Source organism: Podarcis cretensis (assembly GCF_951804945.1).
Source record: "Podarcis cretensis genome assembly, chromosome: 3".
Taxonomy (NCBI): Eukaryota; Metazoa; Chordata; class Lepidosauria; order Squamata; family Lacertidae; genus Podarcis; species Podarcis cretensis.
In genome coordinates, this window is record NC_137172.1 from 49,570,128 (window position 1) to 49,584,656 (window position 14,529).

At 45.1% G+C, this 14,529-nt stretch overlaps 1 protein-coding gene across 2 annotated transcripts; it reads right to left on the reverse strand.

The window, feature by feature from the left end:
• Positions 1-746: 746 nt before the first annotated feature.
• Positions 747-13,972, reverse strand: CCSAP (centriole, cilia and spindle associated protein). 2 transcript variants are annotated; one of them, XR_013837651.1, is made up of 4 exons: positions 12,841-13,972; positions 8,249-8,535; positions 5,418-5,549; positions 3,810-4,011 (listed from the first exon to the last, which is right to left on the reverse strand). XR_013837651.1 is itself a non-coding variant. In XM_079971839.1 (3 exons), the coding sequence occupies exons 1-3, from the start codon at positions 13,190-13,192 to the stop codon at positions 3,838-3,840; spliced, it is 813 nt and encodes a 270-aa protein (XP_079827965.1). In that variant the 5' UTR covers positions 13,193-13,957; the 3' UTR covers positions 747-3,837. The 2 variants fall into 2 exon arrangements, 1 of the variants encoding a protein (XP_079827965.1); XM_079971839.1 differs by lacking the exon at positions 5,418-5,549 and having other exon boundaries at positions 747-4,011; positions 12,841-13,957.
• Between the last annotated feature and the right edge of the window lie 557 nt (positions 13,973-14,529).

Genomic DNA, 14,529 nt, shown 5'->3' on the forward strand with positions numbered 1-14,529 from the left:
GTTGCTCTTTGTATTACACCAGCATTTTGGTACTCCTAGCCTGTCACAAACCAACATATTTCAAAGAGGCAGGAGTATGCAAACATAAACTAGTAGATAGTTTATGCTTCAGGTGATGCTGCCTCCCACATCAAGAAGGTAGCTTTCTCATCTAGAAGCCATATTTAATGCCAATCTGGTATAGACAGTTTTCAGTAGGCTAAAATGCGAGTGGTCTCAATTGCTTATATTCCCGTCTGCCCTGGCAGCTCAAGCAGGGGAGACACATTTCAAAGGTGGGAGAAGACCCTGAGGGAAGTTGAGCCAGAGCCATTTTCCCATCAAGCAACAGGTCTAGCACTACAGCTACCATTGTGCCAACCCCAGAAGCTTCAAAAGGCAGGGAGGATGTGGGACCCTCACCAGATTTGGTCAATTCTAGGAAAAGTCTAATCCCAGGGCTGAATAAGCATTCTGCTCCATGCTTACAGAAGACATAGCTGCCAGTAATAGTGAAGGAGGGCTCAGTACAAGCAAGATGCCTGAGGGTAAACAGTAAAAAAAGAAAAGAAAAAGCATAACCATGATATTTAAAAATAGAGAAGTTGCTAACAATATCTTGTTGTTGAAGTTACTGGATAGTGATGCAAGAAACGTGGTGGTACAAATATACACAAAAGCATACATTTTTTTGCACAATGTCACACCATAAACATGTTTCACAAAAGTAGATGTCTAATTGGAACAGTAGATACTTTCCCCTCCCCCTGTGCTGGAACAATGAGTGTCATTTGTGCATTTCAGTTTCATGCATTTGGTAGTGATACTATGCCAGTTTTGTGAAGACAGATGGACCATAAATAGGACTTTTCTCAAGTTCTAACAAGGAAAGAGAGGTCTTTCTCGTGACAATGTCCCTATTTTAAAATTAAAAGCAAAACCATTATTTATACCCAGAAGACTGGAACAGCTCAGAATTTGTCGTCCCACCACCACCAATTCCAGCTTTAGTAAACACATCTGTAAATAAGCTTCTTTATTTACTAGTGCGGATGGTAGTTTTGCCATTTCCTGCCAACTTTAGCCCTCTTCAGGTGGGACTATCTGAAAATATAATCAAGAAAGGGGGGGACCTGCATGGAGGCTCCTTGAGTGATGCAGAATCTTGTTAAACCTGGATTCTAAAATGCACAGGAAATATTCACCCGTAGAAGCAGGCTCCTCGCTTTGCACACCTGCCCTTCAATTTACAGAGGGAGACAGAGACAGGGCGGCACTCACATGCTATATTTATGGATTTTTATCACAGCTGACCAGGGCTTTTGTCAGGAAATGCACCTGCAATCCTTTGCTCATTTGCCTGGAAGTGTCATTGAACTCTATGAGACTTCTGAGTAGACACATTTAGGATTGCAATACAAGAGACTCCATGTCTAACACCACATTAATGCCCAGTTGGGGGGGGGATTGCTTAAAGTTAAGATAAAAACCATTCTACACAGAGAAGCAAGCAGATGCTCCATGTTCAACAGCGATATGCACACACCCCATTTGCAAATTACCAGAATTAAAAGTGACCTAAGCCACCCAACACATCCTTGTGGAAGACTGAAAACCCAGACTTTTAGTATCCTTGTTTCAACAGTGTCTTCAAAATTTCCAACGTCCATCCATGTGTCAGTTAGCTTACAAGAAGTTTAGCTGAACACATTCTGGGAAGTTAAAAGATGGCAACATTAACAGCCCTTTGAAAAAAGAATCCAAAATATTTTCAAAAGCTGCCAGTTGTTTAAGAAAAGTGGTCTTTAGGACACAAGAAAAAAAGACCTTCATGTATCCCTTGGAAGCAGGACAGGAGTCAATATTGTATAACAAAGATAGAGAAATGTATTATGTTAAAGCCATGTACAATTGAAGTCCTTTAATTTTGTAAAGTGAAGATAAGGGATTAAATTAAAAAAAGACTGAAGGAAACACAGTTCCAACCACAGGCCTACAGATGGAAAGAAAGCAGAACTCAAAAGAGCCAAAAGCCACATGCAGCAACCATGGAAGAGGGAACTCAAACACTGAGTAACCACAGAGTTTCTGGGGAGAGTACCTGATGTAGCCTTTGGAATGAAAGGCTACCAATAACTGTTTCCCAAAATTTGAGTTATTTAAGTCTTAATGATTGAGACTAATGCCAGCTGCATAAAACCACCCTTACATGAATGGAGCCAACATAATTTGAAATACAATCAAATCTTGGTTGTCAAATGTAATCCATTCCGGAAGCCCATTTCACTTCCGAAATGTTCGACAAACAAGGCGCAGCTTCCAATTTGTTGCAAGAGCTTCTTGCACTCAAGCAGAAGCCACATCAGACATTTGGCTTCCGAAAAACATTCGAAAACCGGAGCATTTACTTCCGGGTTTTTGGCGTTTGGGAGCCGAAACATTAAAAAACATGGCCGTTTGAGAACCAAGGTTTCACTATATAAGGAGATTATTTTAAGCAGCTTATTAGCCACCAGTTCGGTGTTTGATACACACACAAAAATGGCAGGTAGTCTCACAATATGCGATACAAACTTTAAACTGTAACAGATTTGTTACATTCTCATAATTGCCAATGGCTTCATCCTCTGAATTACACAAATCGACTTTTTTTGGTGGTCGGGGGGGGGGGGGATAAGGGGCATGTCATACACTTGAGAAGTATAGCAAAATTTGCCTTAGCCCTGAACATGCCTCTGGAATGTACACTAACTTGGTCTGGTAGGTTCAATTCAAGAGTTGAAATAGTCGTAACATTTCACTTATGCAGAAGCTCACCTAACAAAACTCTTTACAAAGCATATTTAATCCACCCAAATAAAGCATTAAAAAAAAATATACATCCCAGTTCACTGTCACCAAGTCCATGTTACTTACTGCAAAGTACTGGTAACTAATAGTTAATGATTGTCTACACCTGCCATTTGGTACCACAGGCTCATGATAGCAAATTTAAAAAGCTAAAAACATAAACACATCGCATTACTAATCAATTGCACCAAAATCTCCAGTTCCAGATGGTCACAAAACCTAAAACTGGAATGTAAACCTGAACAAGTCACTATATATTTACCAAAAGTTGGGAAGAGCTTTCAGAATTCTAAAAATGGAGCATTTCCAATTATACAATCTTCTACACATCTGGCTGCAAGAGCCTGCACATCTGGCCTGCACAGCAAGATAGATAGATAACAGTCCCCTGTTTTTGTAGTCACTGGATTGAATCCACAGAGGGCAGAAAGTCTGCATTTGGCTCACTAGGTCTCAAGTTGTACAGGTCTGAGGAAAATCATAGCAACTTAACTAGAATCACATGAAAATACAATGGCACCTACAAATAATTTTTAGAGACCTGATTTGTAAAGCCTTATGGCTCCCCTATAGGGAAAGGTTTTGAGTTCTATGCAACATCAGGGCAAGAAATTTCCCATGGATTACGGTCCTTATGTTTTAATGATTAAGGAGGGACTAAATAATTGTCAAAATAACCCTTCTGGGTCTTTCATTTTAAAAAGTTCATTCTACAACATTCCATAGCTTTTCTGCTCAAGGTCAACAGAAAGATCTCTTAATATTATTCTTTTTTAAAAAAAAATCTGTAAAGAAGCTATACTGCTAAGCATAGTTCCCACCAGTATGGAATCAATTATTCCCTCTCCTGCAGGGATAAGTAGCCAAAATATAAACAAGTATATCAAACTGCTGGAAAAAGCCTTTTGTTAAAAATCTTGCATAAGTAGTTTGGAATTCTTCACCCGTTGCTTTCGTACACTATTTCTGAATTTAAAAAAAAAAAAACAGGTCCAGGCAAATGTTGAATCACCGTGCTCGTGCTGAGTAGCACCTCATGTATTCCGTCATCCAGGGGTTGTCTGGTGCAGCAGATTTTGCTCTCCAGGCTTGTTCTACTTCCACTGAATGAATCCGCCTCTGAGACAGCTTCCTTTTTTCCACTTGCCTTCTGTTCTTCGCTCTCAGTGCAGACTCGTGGATCTAACAAGAGATATTTAAGTATTAGATGATTCTTGGTAGCCATCTAGATGCCTGTGAGAAACTTGCAAGCAGGATTTAGCTCAAGAGCAGTCTCCCCTCCTGTAGTTTCAAGCAACTAGCATCCAGAATCCCAAAACTTTGTCTAGTTACCCTATTTGATATGCCAGTTATTATCTTGCTACAGTCATACTTTGGTTCTCAAATTTAATCCGTTATGGGAGTCCGTTTGACTCCCAAAACGGTTTGAAAACCAAGGCACGGCCAGGTTTTGGCACCAGGCAAAAACCATTTAAATTTTAACTAAACGGAGACTGATATTTACTGCTGCTTTTAAGGTTTATTGTGGCTTTCCATATGCTACCACTGTTCTGCTATTTACCATTTCCATTTTTAAACTATTGGATAGTATCTATTCTTGCTTTCATTTGTAAGCCACTTGGGAAAAGTTCATCAAACTGAAAAGTCATGTGCACACTAAGTAAAATAAAAAACATGCTAATTAGCTGTGCACATCCAATACTGAATCACCAACTTTTCAAAGGTGAGTGAATATGCATGGCATTGGGTTAGGGTTATGAAGCACAAATGCAATAAGCTCAGCTGCTAACCTGAGAGGCTGAAGGATTTAGCCATCCACTAACCTGCAGAGGTTGTACAAAGGCATGTTAGGCTGTGTACAGATATGTTAGCCATCCAAGACGAAATTAATCCGTTCCGTGAGGCTCTTCGTATAGCGGTTTTTTCGTCTTGCGAAGCAAGCCCATTGACAGCTTAGCGGATTAGCGCTATTAGCGGTTTAGTGGCTTTTAGCGGATCAGCTGATAAGCGGCTTAGGGCTTAGGAAAAGGGGGGGAAAGGGGAAAAACTCCACAGGAACTCGCAAGACATTTTCATCTTGTGAAGCAAGCCCATAGGGAAATTCGTTTTGCGAAGCGCCTCCAAAACGGAAAACCCTTTCGTCTAGCGGGTTTTCCGTCTTGCGAGGCGTTCGTCTTGCGGGGCACCACTGTATGTGTAGGCTCTACTATAAACACCGTTATTTTCTATTCAGTAGCAAATGCCAGTATCTGTTGGGACTTTAGTAATTCACTCCTAATGACAAACATCCATTTAAAACAAGCTTAGGTTTATTGATTTCAATGTACTAAGCTAGACTAAATCGAGATATGCAAATTTAACCAGTACGTGCTGTATTATTTTACACACACACACACACACAAAATAGCTCCCTTTCTTGTATTTCTTCCATACTGCTGTCAGAAATACATTAATATACTTTATGCTGAATCTTAACATTTCACAGATCAGCAGCACTTTTGCAAGAACTTACAGCTTCCCAAAGTCATTCAAGTACCAGGAGCCTACCATGATGGTGTCATCAGTACTTTCAACCTTTTATGCCATACCTAAACTTGAGCTCACTCTGCCTTGGGGCACTTGATGCTAACTGCCTGCTGTTTTACAAAGATTATTCTCTCTCATATCCTGACAGGGGGTAGGCAACCGTTCTAGCATCGGGAATTCCCTCCACAGCAGCCCTGAAACGGCAGCCAGAAACAAGCAAAAGCTTTGCATTAAATTAGAGTTAGCAAATATTGTTCCAATATAATTTGTAAACAAGGCGGAAGACGATTCCGCTTCATAACTACAGCATAGGATAAACAAAAAAAATTCCTTCCAGTAGCACCTTAAAGACCAACTAAGTTAGTTCTTGGTATGAGCTTTCGTGTGCATGCACACTTCTTCAGATACAGTGTATCTGAAGAAGTGTGCATGCACACGAAAGCTCATACCAAGAACTAACTTAGTTGGTCTTTAAGGTGCTACTGGAAGGAATTTTTTTTGTTTTGACTATGGCAGACCAACACGGCTACCTATCTGTAACTACAGCATAGGATGTCAGTGACAATGTCACAGCCCATTACCATCAACCAAGGAATATAATTGCAGAAGATCCATGGCCGACATTCCATTCACAAGGTCCAGTAGGTGTCTCAGTACAATAGGGCAACTTACTATGGGGGAATATGAAGGTGCCTGTATGTGGCAAATGGATTCCTACAGGCTCTTCTCCCACTCATTTATTCCAAGCTTTGAACATGTTGACATCAGATACTACCCCTTTCCCTTCCATTTTGACACACCCACACTAGTCAATTGAAGCTGAAGCCATGAAAACACATAGGTTGTTTTCAGTTCTTGAGTCTGGAGAGATGGTTTCTTCTGGACAGGGCTGCACTCCCCTGAAAGGAGTAGGTCCATAGCTTAGGGATGCTCCTGGACCCAACATTGTCACTGGAGGCTGGCAGCCTTGGTGACTATTTTTGAAAGACTGCCTCCTTCCCTGCAGACCCCCTCAGGTGTTAAGATCAGCAGAGGGGGCTCTCTGGGGATCACCACGCTGGAAGTTTAAGGTGGTGGCAGCCTAGGAGAGTGCCTCCTCTGGGGCAGCCCCTAAGCTGTGGAATTCCCTCTCCACAGAGGTGGGCCTGACACCTTCATTGTGTAATTTTTGTCATTTTGTCTCTTCATCGTGGCTTTTGATACCTGATATATAGAAGGACCCACCCTATACTCTTGCTTGTACAGTGGTACCTCGGGTTACATATGCTTCAGGTTACATACACTTCAGGTTACAGACTCCGCTAACCCAGAAATATTACCTCGGGTTAAGAACTTTGCTACAGGATGAGAACAGAAATTGTGCTCTGGTGGCGCGGCGGCAGCAGCAGGAGGCCCCATTAACTAAAGTGGTGCTTCAGGTTAAGAACAGTTTCAGGTTAAGAATGCACCTCCGGAACGAATTAAGTACTTAACCTGAGGTACCACTGTAGTGTGCTTAAACTATTTTTAATATTCTGTTTTTTCATTGTTGTAATCCCCCCCCCCCCGGGACCTCATAGTGAAGGGCAGGTACGAAATCTAAGATGGGGTTGTAGCCAACTAATTCTGTGAGCACAGCTGAACATTCCTCTCCTTTCTGCCCTCAGATCTGCTCTGAATGGTTAGAGAAAAACCCAGAGCAGATTTGGAGAACACACAGAGGGAGGGAAAGTTTCACTCTGCTCGCAGAAGTCGTTCCACGCATATAATAACTTAGCTGGATACAATCCAAACAGCAATACATCCACTGGAAAACACCCAAAGCAACTGCTTCATGGTAAGGCCACTCCCATATCCAGTTCAGAGTATTGCTACTGACCATGGAAGAAACGGCCTTGGATCCAGCTATGGAAAACAACACAAAATACACAAGGAGGGCAGGCAACTAACAAAAACAAAAAAGGATGCTGCACTACTCCCTACTCTCAAGCAAGTACAGTGGTACCTCGGGTTACATACGCTTCAGGTTACACACTCCGCTAACCCAGAAATAGTGCTTCACGTTAAGAACTTTGCTTCAGGATGAGAACAGAAATCGGGCTCCGGCAGCAGGAGGAGGCCCCATTAGCTAAAGTGGTGCTTCAGGTTAAGAACAGTTTCAGGTTAAGAACGGACCTCCGGAACGAATTAAGTACTTAACCCGAGGTACCACTGTAAGTGCACAGGCATAATAAATGGGTCTAAAAACCAGGCAAGGCCAGCCGAGCCACACAGGCAAACTGGGCGCCCCTAAGAGTTGTTCATTTCAGCTGTGTACGTTACAGAGAGGGAAATCCCGCACTTTTGGAGGAGTTGGCAAAGGGGCCGCTTTGCAGCTGATGGGTTCAGCAATATTCCCTGCCTTTGGGGATGCACAGTCAAAAGTCTGCTGGTATCTGTTGGCTGCCCATAGCACAGGCACAGTAGCAGAAGGGCAGGAAGTTAAGACAACACTAGCCCACTTAACTACAGTTGTATATCTAGTTACGAACTTAATTCGTTCCGGAGGTCTGTTCTTAACCTGAAACTGTTCTTAACTAGAGGCATGCTTTCGCTGATGGGGCCTCTTGCTGCCGGCACACGATTTCTGTTCTCATCCTGGGGCAAAGTTCTCAACTCAAGGTAACTCTTCCAGGTTAGTGGAGTTTGTAACCTGAGACGTTTGTAACTCGAGGTACCACTGTATAGCATATTAAATGTCAGTAGTTATTTTGCCCAGAGTAGGATGACAAAGAATGAGGAAACAGCAACATCCTAATTCACCGTGGGCAGCACACAAACCTGGGCTGACCTTACAAGTGTGAAGGAAGGAGTCAGGCGGGAGGGCAAGGACTTAGACAAACAACCCATAAGTATATATTTCAAGTTGCCTTACTTCATTCACAGAAGCGGATGCACAGACATTGTGTGTTTTCTGGCTCCCGGTATCAGTCTGTTTTTCTCCCCAGCCATACAAGGCAAATGGGTGTTTCAACCCCTTTGCCGCATGTATCCTTTGAGGACTCTTCACCCGTCTTCTGTCACCCCGGCTGCCCAAAGCACCACGACTCGAAGGCTTCCCTTGGGGGCAACTTGCTGACCCACCAGCTCCTTTGGGGGCAGACTTTTTGCCTCCACTCTCAGCTTCGGTTTTCTCCTCGGTTTTCTCTTGGTCTTCATCCTCTGGGAGAAAAGAAGGAGGGTTAGGTTTAGCCTGCCCACCTCCCAGGGCCGGCTCACCCGAGAGGCACGCTAAAGCAGCTGCCATGGGTGCCCCACCCACTGCCACCGGACAAGACAAATTAACGGAGGCAAAGGCTGTTCATGTCTACCAGTCATGACAGCTAAGTTCTACCTCCACTGCTGGGAGGCAGAACGCCTATGCATGCTAGTTGCTGGGGAATACAAGCTGGGAGACCATTGTTGCACTGATTGGACACTGTAAGAGGAAGATGCTGGACTAGATGAGCCACTGGCCTAACCTAGCAGGGCTCATATTATGCAAACCAATGCAGACTGGTAGTGTACCATAACTCCTTTGATTTGTCCATGCTGCAGGTAAAACTTCCCTACAAGGAAGTTCGCCTGACACCTTCATTATACACCTTTAGGCTCCAGGCAAAAACATTCCTTTTTAACCAGGCCTTTTGTTGATCTGATTTACATCCTATACCCTTTTAAAATGTGTTCTTTTTGGGGAGGGGCTATGGGGTTGTTGTTTTTATTTTTATTATGTATTTTGTGGTTTTATATCTTGATTTTATTCTGTGAACCGCCATGAGACCCCCAGGTATAGGGTGGTATATAAATTAAATTAAAATTAAATTAAATTAAATTAAATTATTAAATTAAATTAAATTAAATTAAATAAATAAATAAATAAATAAATAAATAACTCACTCTTGCTTGGTGCACACAAGAGTCAGCAACGCAAAGTAGGAAAAAGAGCCCTCCATTACTAAGGTTTCCAATCAGACTGTAGATACAGCAACAGTAGACAGGTGTCAGTGATCAGAGCTGCATAGTATTACCAGAAGGTGCAATGCCTTCTCCTATACAAGAGGCCAGATCAAAGGCTTCTATGGAGCCTGTGCTGTTAAAAAGCACAACTCCCATCACGCACCAGCTTGGCTGGCACAGTGATGCCGTTTGTGGCTACATTGCAATTCTTGCACCTAGCATGTAATAGTCCCTGCTCTTATTTTTGGCTGGAGAACGAAAGCTTATGCAATTTTAAAGATGCAAGATGCCATGGCAACAACTTACATAAGCAGCTATGAATCCGTGTGAGAATCACTGACAACTAAAGAACTCTCTGCAAATGCTGAACACACTGTGCGTGCATACATACACACACACACACACACACACACACACACACACAGTGTTCTTGCACATCATTACTCTTGCTTGTAAGGCATGATACCAATTTTCGTCATATAATGGGAAGTAATGGAGGAAAAGAGATCAGTGTCAAAAATAAAAACCAACCTTCTATAGAGGAAATGTCTTTGCCTCCAAGGTACCAGTGTGTCATCAGAAGACTAGGTTATTTACGCTAGTGTCACATTTGTGACAATGCTTTTAAGTTCCAGATAAATACTGTCCAGGAAGCACAGCACAGAGAAAACTCCATGCTGTCATTCGTATTAAGGTTTGATTATCTTAGCAAACCTGAAGTATTGTAAATTTGTATAGGGGTACTTGCATGGAGTTATCCTGCCAACCTTTGCTGTATCTGCTGATAGTATATTCCACATATAAGTCATGCACATTTGTTTCAGTTTGCAGGTGGTATCTGCCCACATTTGATATCATGAGCATTTGAAAATCCATTTTAAAAATTTGATCCCAGCTGTCAGCAAGGTAACATTCCTAGACTCAACCAATGTCATAGGACACTTCACAAATTTATGTTTTTAAAAGGTTTAGTGGAGAGGGGGAAAAGACTATGTGTGACACACCAAACTTCCATTTGTGTATACATAAATTGTGCAGGTACAATCAAGCAGACTGCATGAGTTGCTGCTCCCCTGTTATGAATGCACTTAATGGCCAGTCTGAGTTTGCTGCTGTGTACTGTGTAAAACATCTCCTAATTAAGTGCATTCTGAGAACTAGGGCACAGTCTATATAGAGAAGCACATTAATTTCCCTGGAGGACCCTGAATGTAAGGAGGACAGAGTTGGGAGAGGCCAACAAATTCACCTGCATATTCCTCCCTAGTAGCCTTACCGACTTGGAGACCCAGGAGTTTTGACAGGACTGGGAGAGAAACACTAGCAGGGCCTTATTGCCAACCTCTTTTTCTTTTGTGCTTTTTTCCCCCCAACCACTGTTGCTTCCATGGTCAAGTAGGAGGAGTTTCTTGCTGCAGATCCTTGTGAGCAACAATTTATACCACTCAGGCCCATGGGTGTAGCCAGGATTTATGTTGGGTGGGGGCAGAACCTCAATTACTTAACTACTGTATTCTTATTGATTTACTTGATGGGGGGGCACCTGCCCCCCTGGCTACACCCATGCTCAGGGTAAGAGCCTGGATGAGATGGAAGCTGTTCAAAATCTACGAAGTGAGTCTGTTGGCACAGAGTGGAGCCTTCTTTGTATGAGAGATAGTGGGAAGCAAGTGGATTACCTCAGCATCTCCACCAGAAATGAAAAATAGGGTGGGAATTGTTGGTTGTTTAATCTGTTTGAATGTCTTCTTTTTTTTTACCTAGGGATTTGGTTAAACTGGAAAGTTTAATGTTTGTCATTATAGCATTGTTGCTTCTCTTATGAAAGAATTGTTAATTTGTTGTTTGTTGGACCTGTTTATATTAGTTTGTAATGGTTTTATTACTTTGATCCTTATTCTGGGATTGAAAATATTCAGTGATGAGTAGGCTATAAATACTGTAACTAAATAAAGAAGCTACTTTTACTTTCTGTTAAATCAGAAAAAACCAAAGGAATTTCAGTGTTTTTTAGGGTTATTCTATTCAGAATACTACTGAGTTGAGTGTATTCTCAGTACTGTGCTGGTATTTCAGTTTGGGCCTTTGGTGAGGTGAGGTCATTCCAAAAAGCTTATAAGAGATCAAGACACTTTGGGGATGAAATCAAAGCTGCATTCACCAAAGCTGGCTCCACTGATGCCAACAGCAGCACTCAAGAAGTGTTGTCAGGTATGCAGATCTAACCCTTCACTCGTAGTAATATGTTTAAGCTTCGTCTCAGTTTTTCTGAAAACAGATTCTAGAGTCTGCAAGTAAACCCAGAGGAAACAGGCTCATCTGTGTGCCGAAGATATCCATGGCCTTAAAGCAATCCTAATTCTGCGCAGAACAGGGCATCATGCTATTACCACCAAAGAGCGGCTGGAAGAATGGCATCATCCTTACGGCAAGTGTGGAGAACCTTTGGTCCTCCAGGTGTTGCTGAACTACAACTCCCACCAACCCCAGCAAGCATAATCAATGCCAGGGGATGAAGGAGCTGTAGTTCAGGAACACCTGGAGGGCCAAAAATTCCCCACACCTGCCTTATGGGGTAGCATAATTTCTGCACTGCTCTCTAGATACTGTTGTTGTTGGCATCCATCTGCTCTCTAGATAGATATGATTTATCATAAGGCTGTGAATTTAAGTCACAAAGCAGGAGTCGCACCATCCTTAGTAAGTGCAAGATGGGGAACCTGTAGCCCCATTCTGATGCCGCTGTCCTACAACTCACATCATCCCTGTTCGAGCTGGTCCTCCATTGGCCAAAAAGCTCCAGGCCTATCTCTGACCCTACACGAATCATGCAAGTGGGCATGGCCTATTTTCCTGCCAGCAAAGCGCAAAGCTGGAGAGAAATAATCGTCCCTTTCCATTTGGTCAAAGATGGGTTTCCAAAATGCCGCTGTTACGTCAGCGGAGGCTCCGGTAGCAATCTATTCGTTCGCAAGCGAGGAAAGTGCCTCCCGAGGGCGAAAGCGTCTCTCGGCGGGGACGATCCAGCTGGATATCTCTCGCCCCCGGAAGCACCCGGGTGGGCGCCGGAGGGGCCGAGTATTGGCAGCAACCACGTCCGTGCCCCTCGATGGCGCCGCCTTCGCCCGTTCCCCAACAGACGCGTAAGGAGGAGCCGCGAAGCCACTCGGCGGCAAGAGGCCGAAGCGCCTGCACGGTCCTGGCACCCTCCATTTCCCGATGCGTGCGGAGGGGAGGGCGGCTTCATGAGCCAAGCCGGACGCGGAGCCCCAGCTGTTAAGATTTATTTAAAACCCAGGAAAGCCGCTTTCTCCTCCGCGCGCCGCCCGCTCCGCATTTACATCCAGCGGCAGCTCCATTGCAGAGCAGGGACACCCGGCCACTGCAGCTCCCTCCCTCCTTCCCCAGCGACTCATCTCTGCAGCCGCGGCTCCCAGCGCCCCCCTCCGCCCGCCTTCCCGGAGAATGGCTCAAGGTCATTCCGGCAGGCCGTCCTCTTCCTCTCCCCTCGGCAGCGGAGGAACATACCCGACCCGCGCAAGGGCTCCTCGGGGCAGGATCTGTCGGCGTCCCCCGCTGCTGCCGCCGCCGCCCCGCCCAGGCCAGATTCGCCAGGCGCCGCTGCTTCTTCTCCTTGCTGGCCACCCGGCGGGCTGGACGTGCCCGGGGGCGACGGGGAGCCGCCGCTGCCGCCGCCGCCGCCGCTCTGGCTACTGTCCTGCTCCCAGCCGTCCCAAAACCAGGGCCGGTGCGCCTGCTCCAAAAGGCGCCGGCTCAGGCGGTAGCGCAGCAGCTCCTGGTAGCAGGGCCCGCACGCCTCCCACTTGGGCTCCTTGAAGCGCTTCATGTACTCGCTCTTCACGCACCGAGACGGCACCATCGCGCCGCGCCGTCCAGCCGGGGAGCGGGGGCGGAGGTTCGCCCTGCTCAAGCAGCGAATCGGCCGCCTGCCCGACGGAGCCGTCCTCGCCCCACCCTCCCGCTGGAACGTTCAAACACAAACAGCGACGTTCCGCAACCGCCTCCGCGCGCTTCAGCCAATCGGCGCGCGAGGAGGAGGGCGTCCTGCGGCGACGTCACGAGCGAGCCTTCGAGGCTCCGGGTAAACATTCGAAGGAGGTCCCTCGCCGGCGAGACCGAGGGGACGTCTTGAGCCTAACGTGTGGGGAGGCTGGGGAGAAGCGCCAGGAAGCCTCGGGCTCCGGCTGTACTTGTCCCTGGAGGGGGGAGTGGATTTTCTCTGAACCTGCCCGGTTGTTGGTTTTCGTCTCTGCAGTGGTGTTAGTCACCAGGTTTTAGTCACCCACCAACGCAGCTGCTGCTATAAAAAAAAGTACCCCAAGTGGGCATCGCACGTGATCGCAGACGGTGCGGACCACCTAAGGCTTGCTCGCCTGTGCCTGACGCTTTGCTGGAGAGCTGTGGTTGAACCAGTCAATTTAACCAAATTCAGGGTTACGTTGCGCAAACCTATGAAATCTAGCTGCTTGAGAGTTACGCGGCCCGAGAAAGTGTCGCTTTGAGGAGTTAAAGGGGGCACTCAGTGTAGGTTCATTTAAGGAAGTCCAATCGGTGGGGAGGAGACGAGCCTTTTCTGTGGTGACCCCCAACGCTGCGCCCCTTGGGGAGCTAAATAATTGGGGAGCTAATTAATTACGGTAATTAAATCTTTTGCCCTTCGAATCTGTCTTCCTAGATTTCTTAAAACAAATCAACACCCTGAGGCATGATCCAACCAGAACTGAGCAAATCTACAGTCAATTTTTCACATTTTAGTTAACAATTTGCATTCCGCTTAATCACAGTCATATCTTAGCAGTGTGCATGAAAGCAATTAAGCACATTTCCAGCTAAGATTTAAAAATACTTAATTTTGGCGGGATTGTGCTCCTCAGTGTTCTCAAGGGTAACGTGAAAAGATTGTATCTTTTTAAAGGGGGAGAGCACTGTTGTGCTCAGGTGCCGAATTTAGGATTTTAAAGGGCATTTGGTAGGCAACCCCTGCCAATGCAGCCAGAAGTCGCAGCGGCTTCCAACAAGATTTCAGCAGCTTCCAACGAGATCTCACTAGATTTTTGTTTCTTTGTTTTCTTTCTTTCTATTATGTTTGCACATTTTTTGTTACCAAATCAGGGTTGGCATACATCCGGATTTTTCCAGACATATACGGAATACCACAGTTGGCAGCACTGTCCGGGCAGAAATCAGGAAAATGTC

Coding starts and splice junctions, on each gene's coding strand:
- CCSAP (XM_079971839.1), bottom strand. CDS start 13,192: ATGGTGCCGTCTCGGTGCGTGAAGAGCGAGTACATGAAGCGCTTCAAG. Junction 8,536..12,840: donor GGAGCCCTTGCGCGGGTCGG/GTATGTTCCTCC, acceptor CTTTTCTCCCAG/AGGATGAAGACCAAGAGAAA. Junction 4,012..8,248: donor CATCCGCTTCTGTGAATGAA/GTAAGGCAACTT, acceptor ATCTCTTGTTAG/ATCCACGAGTCTGCACTGAG.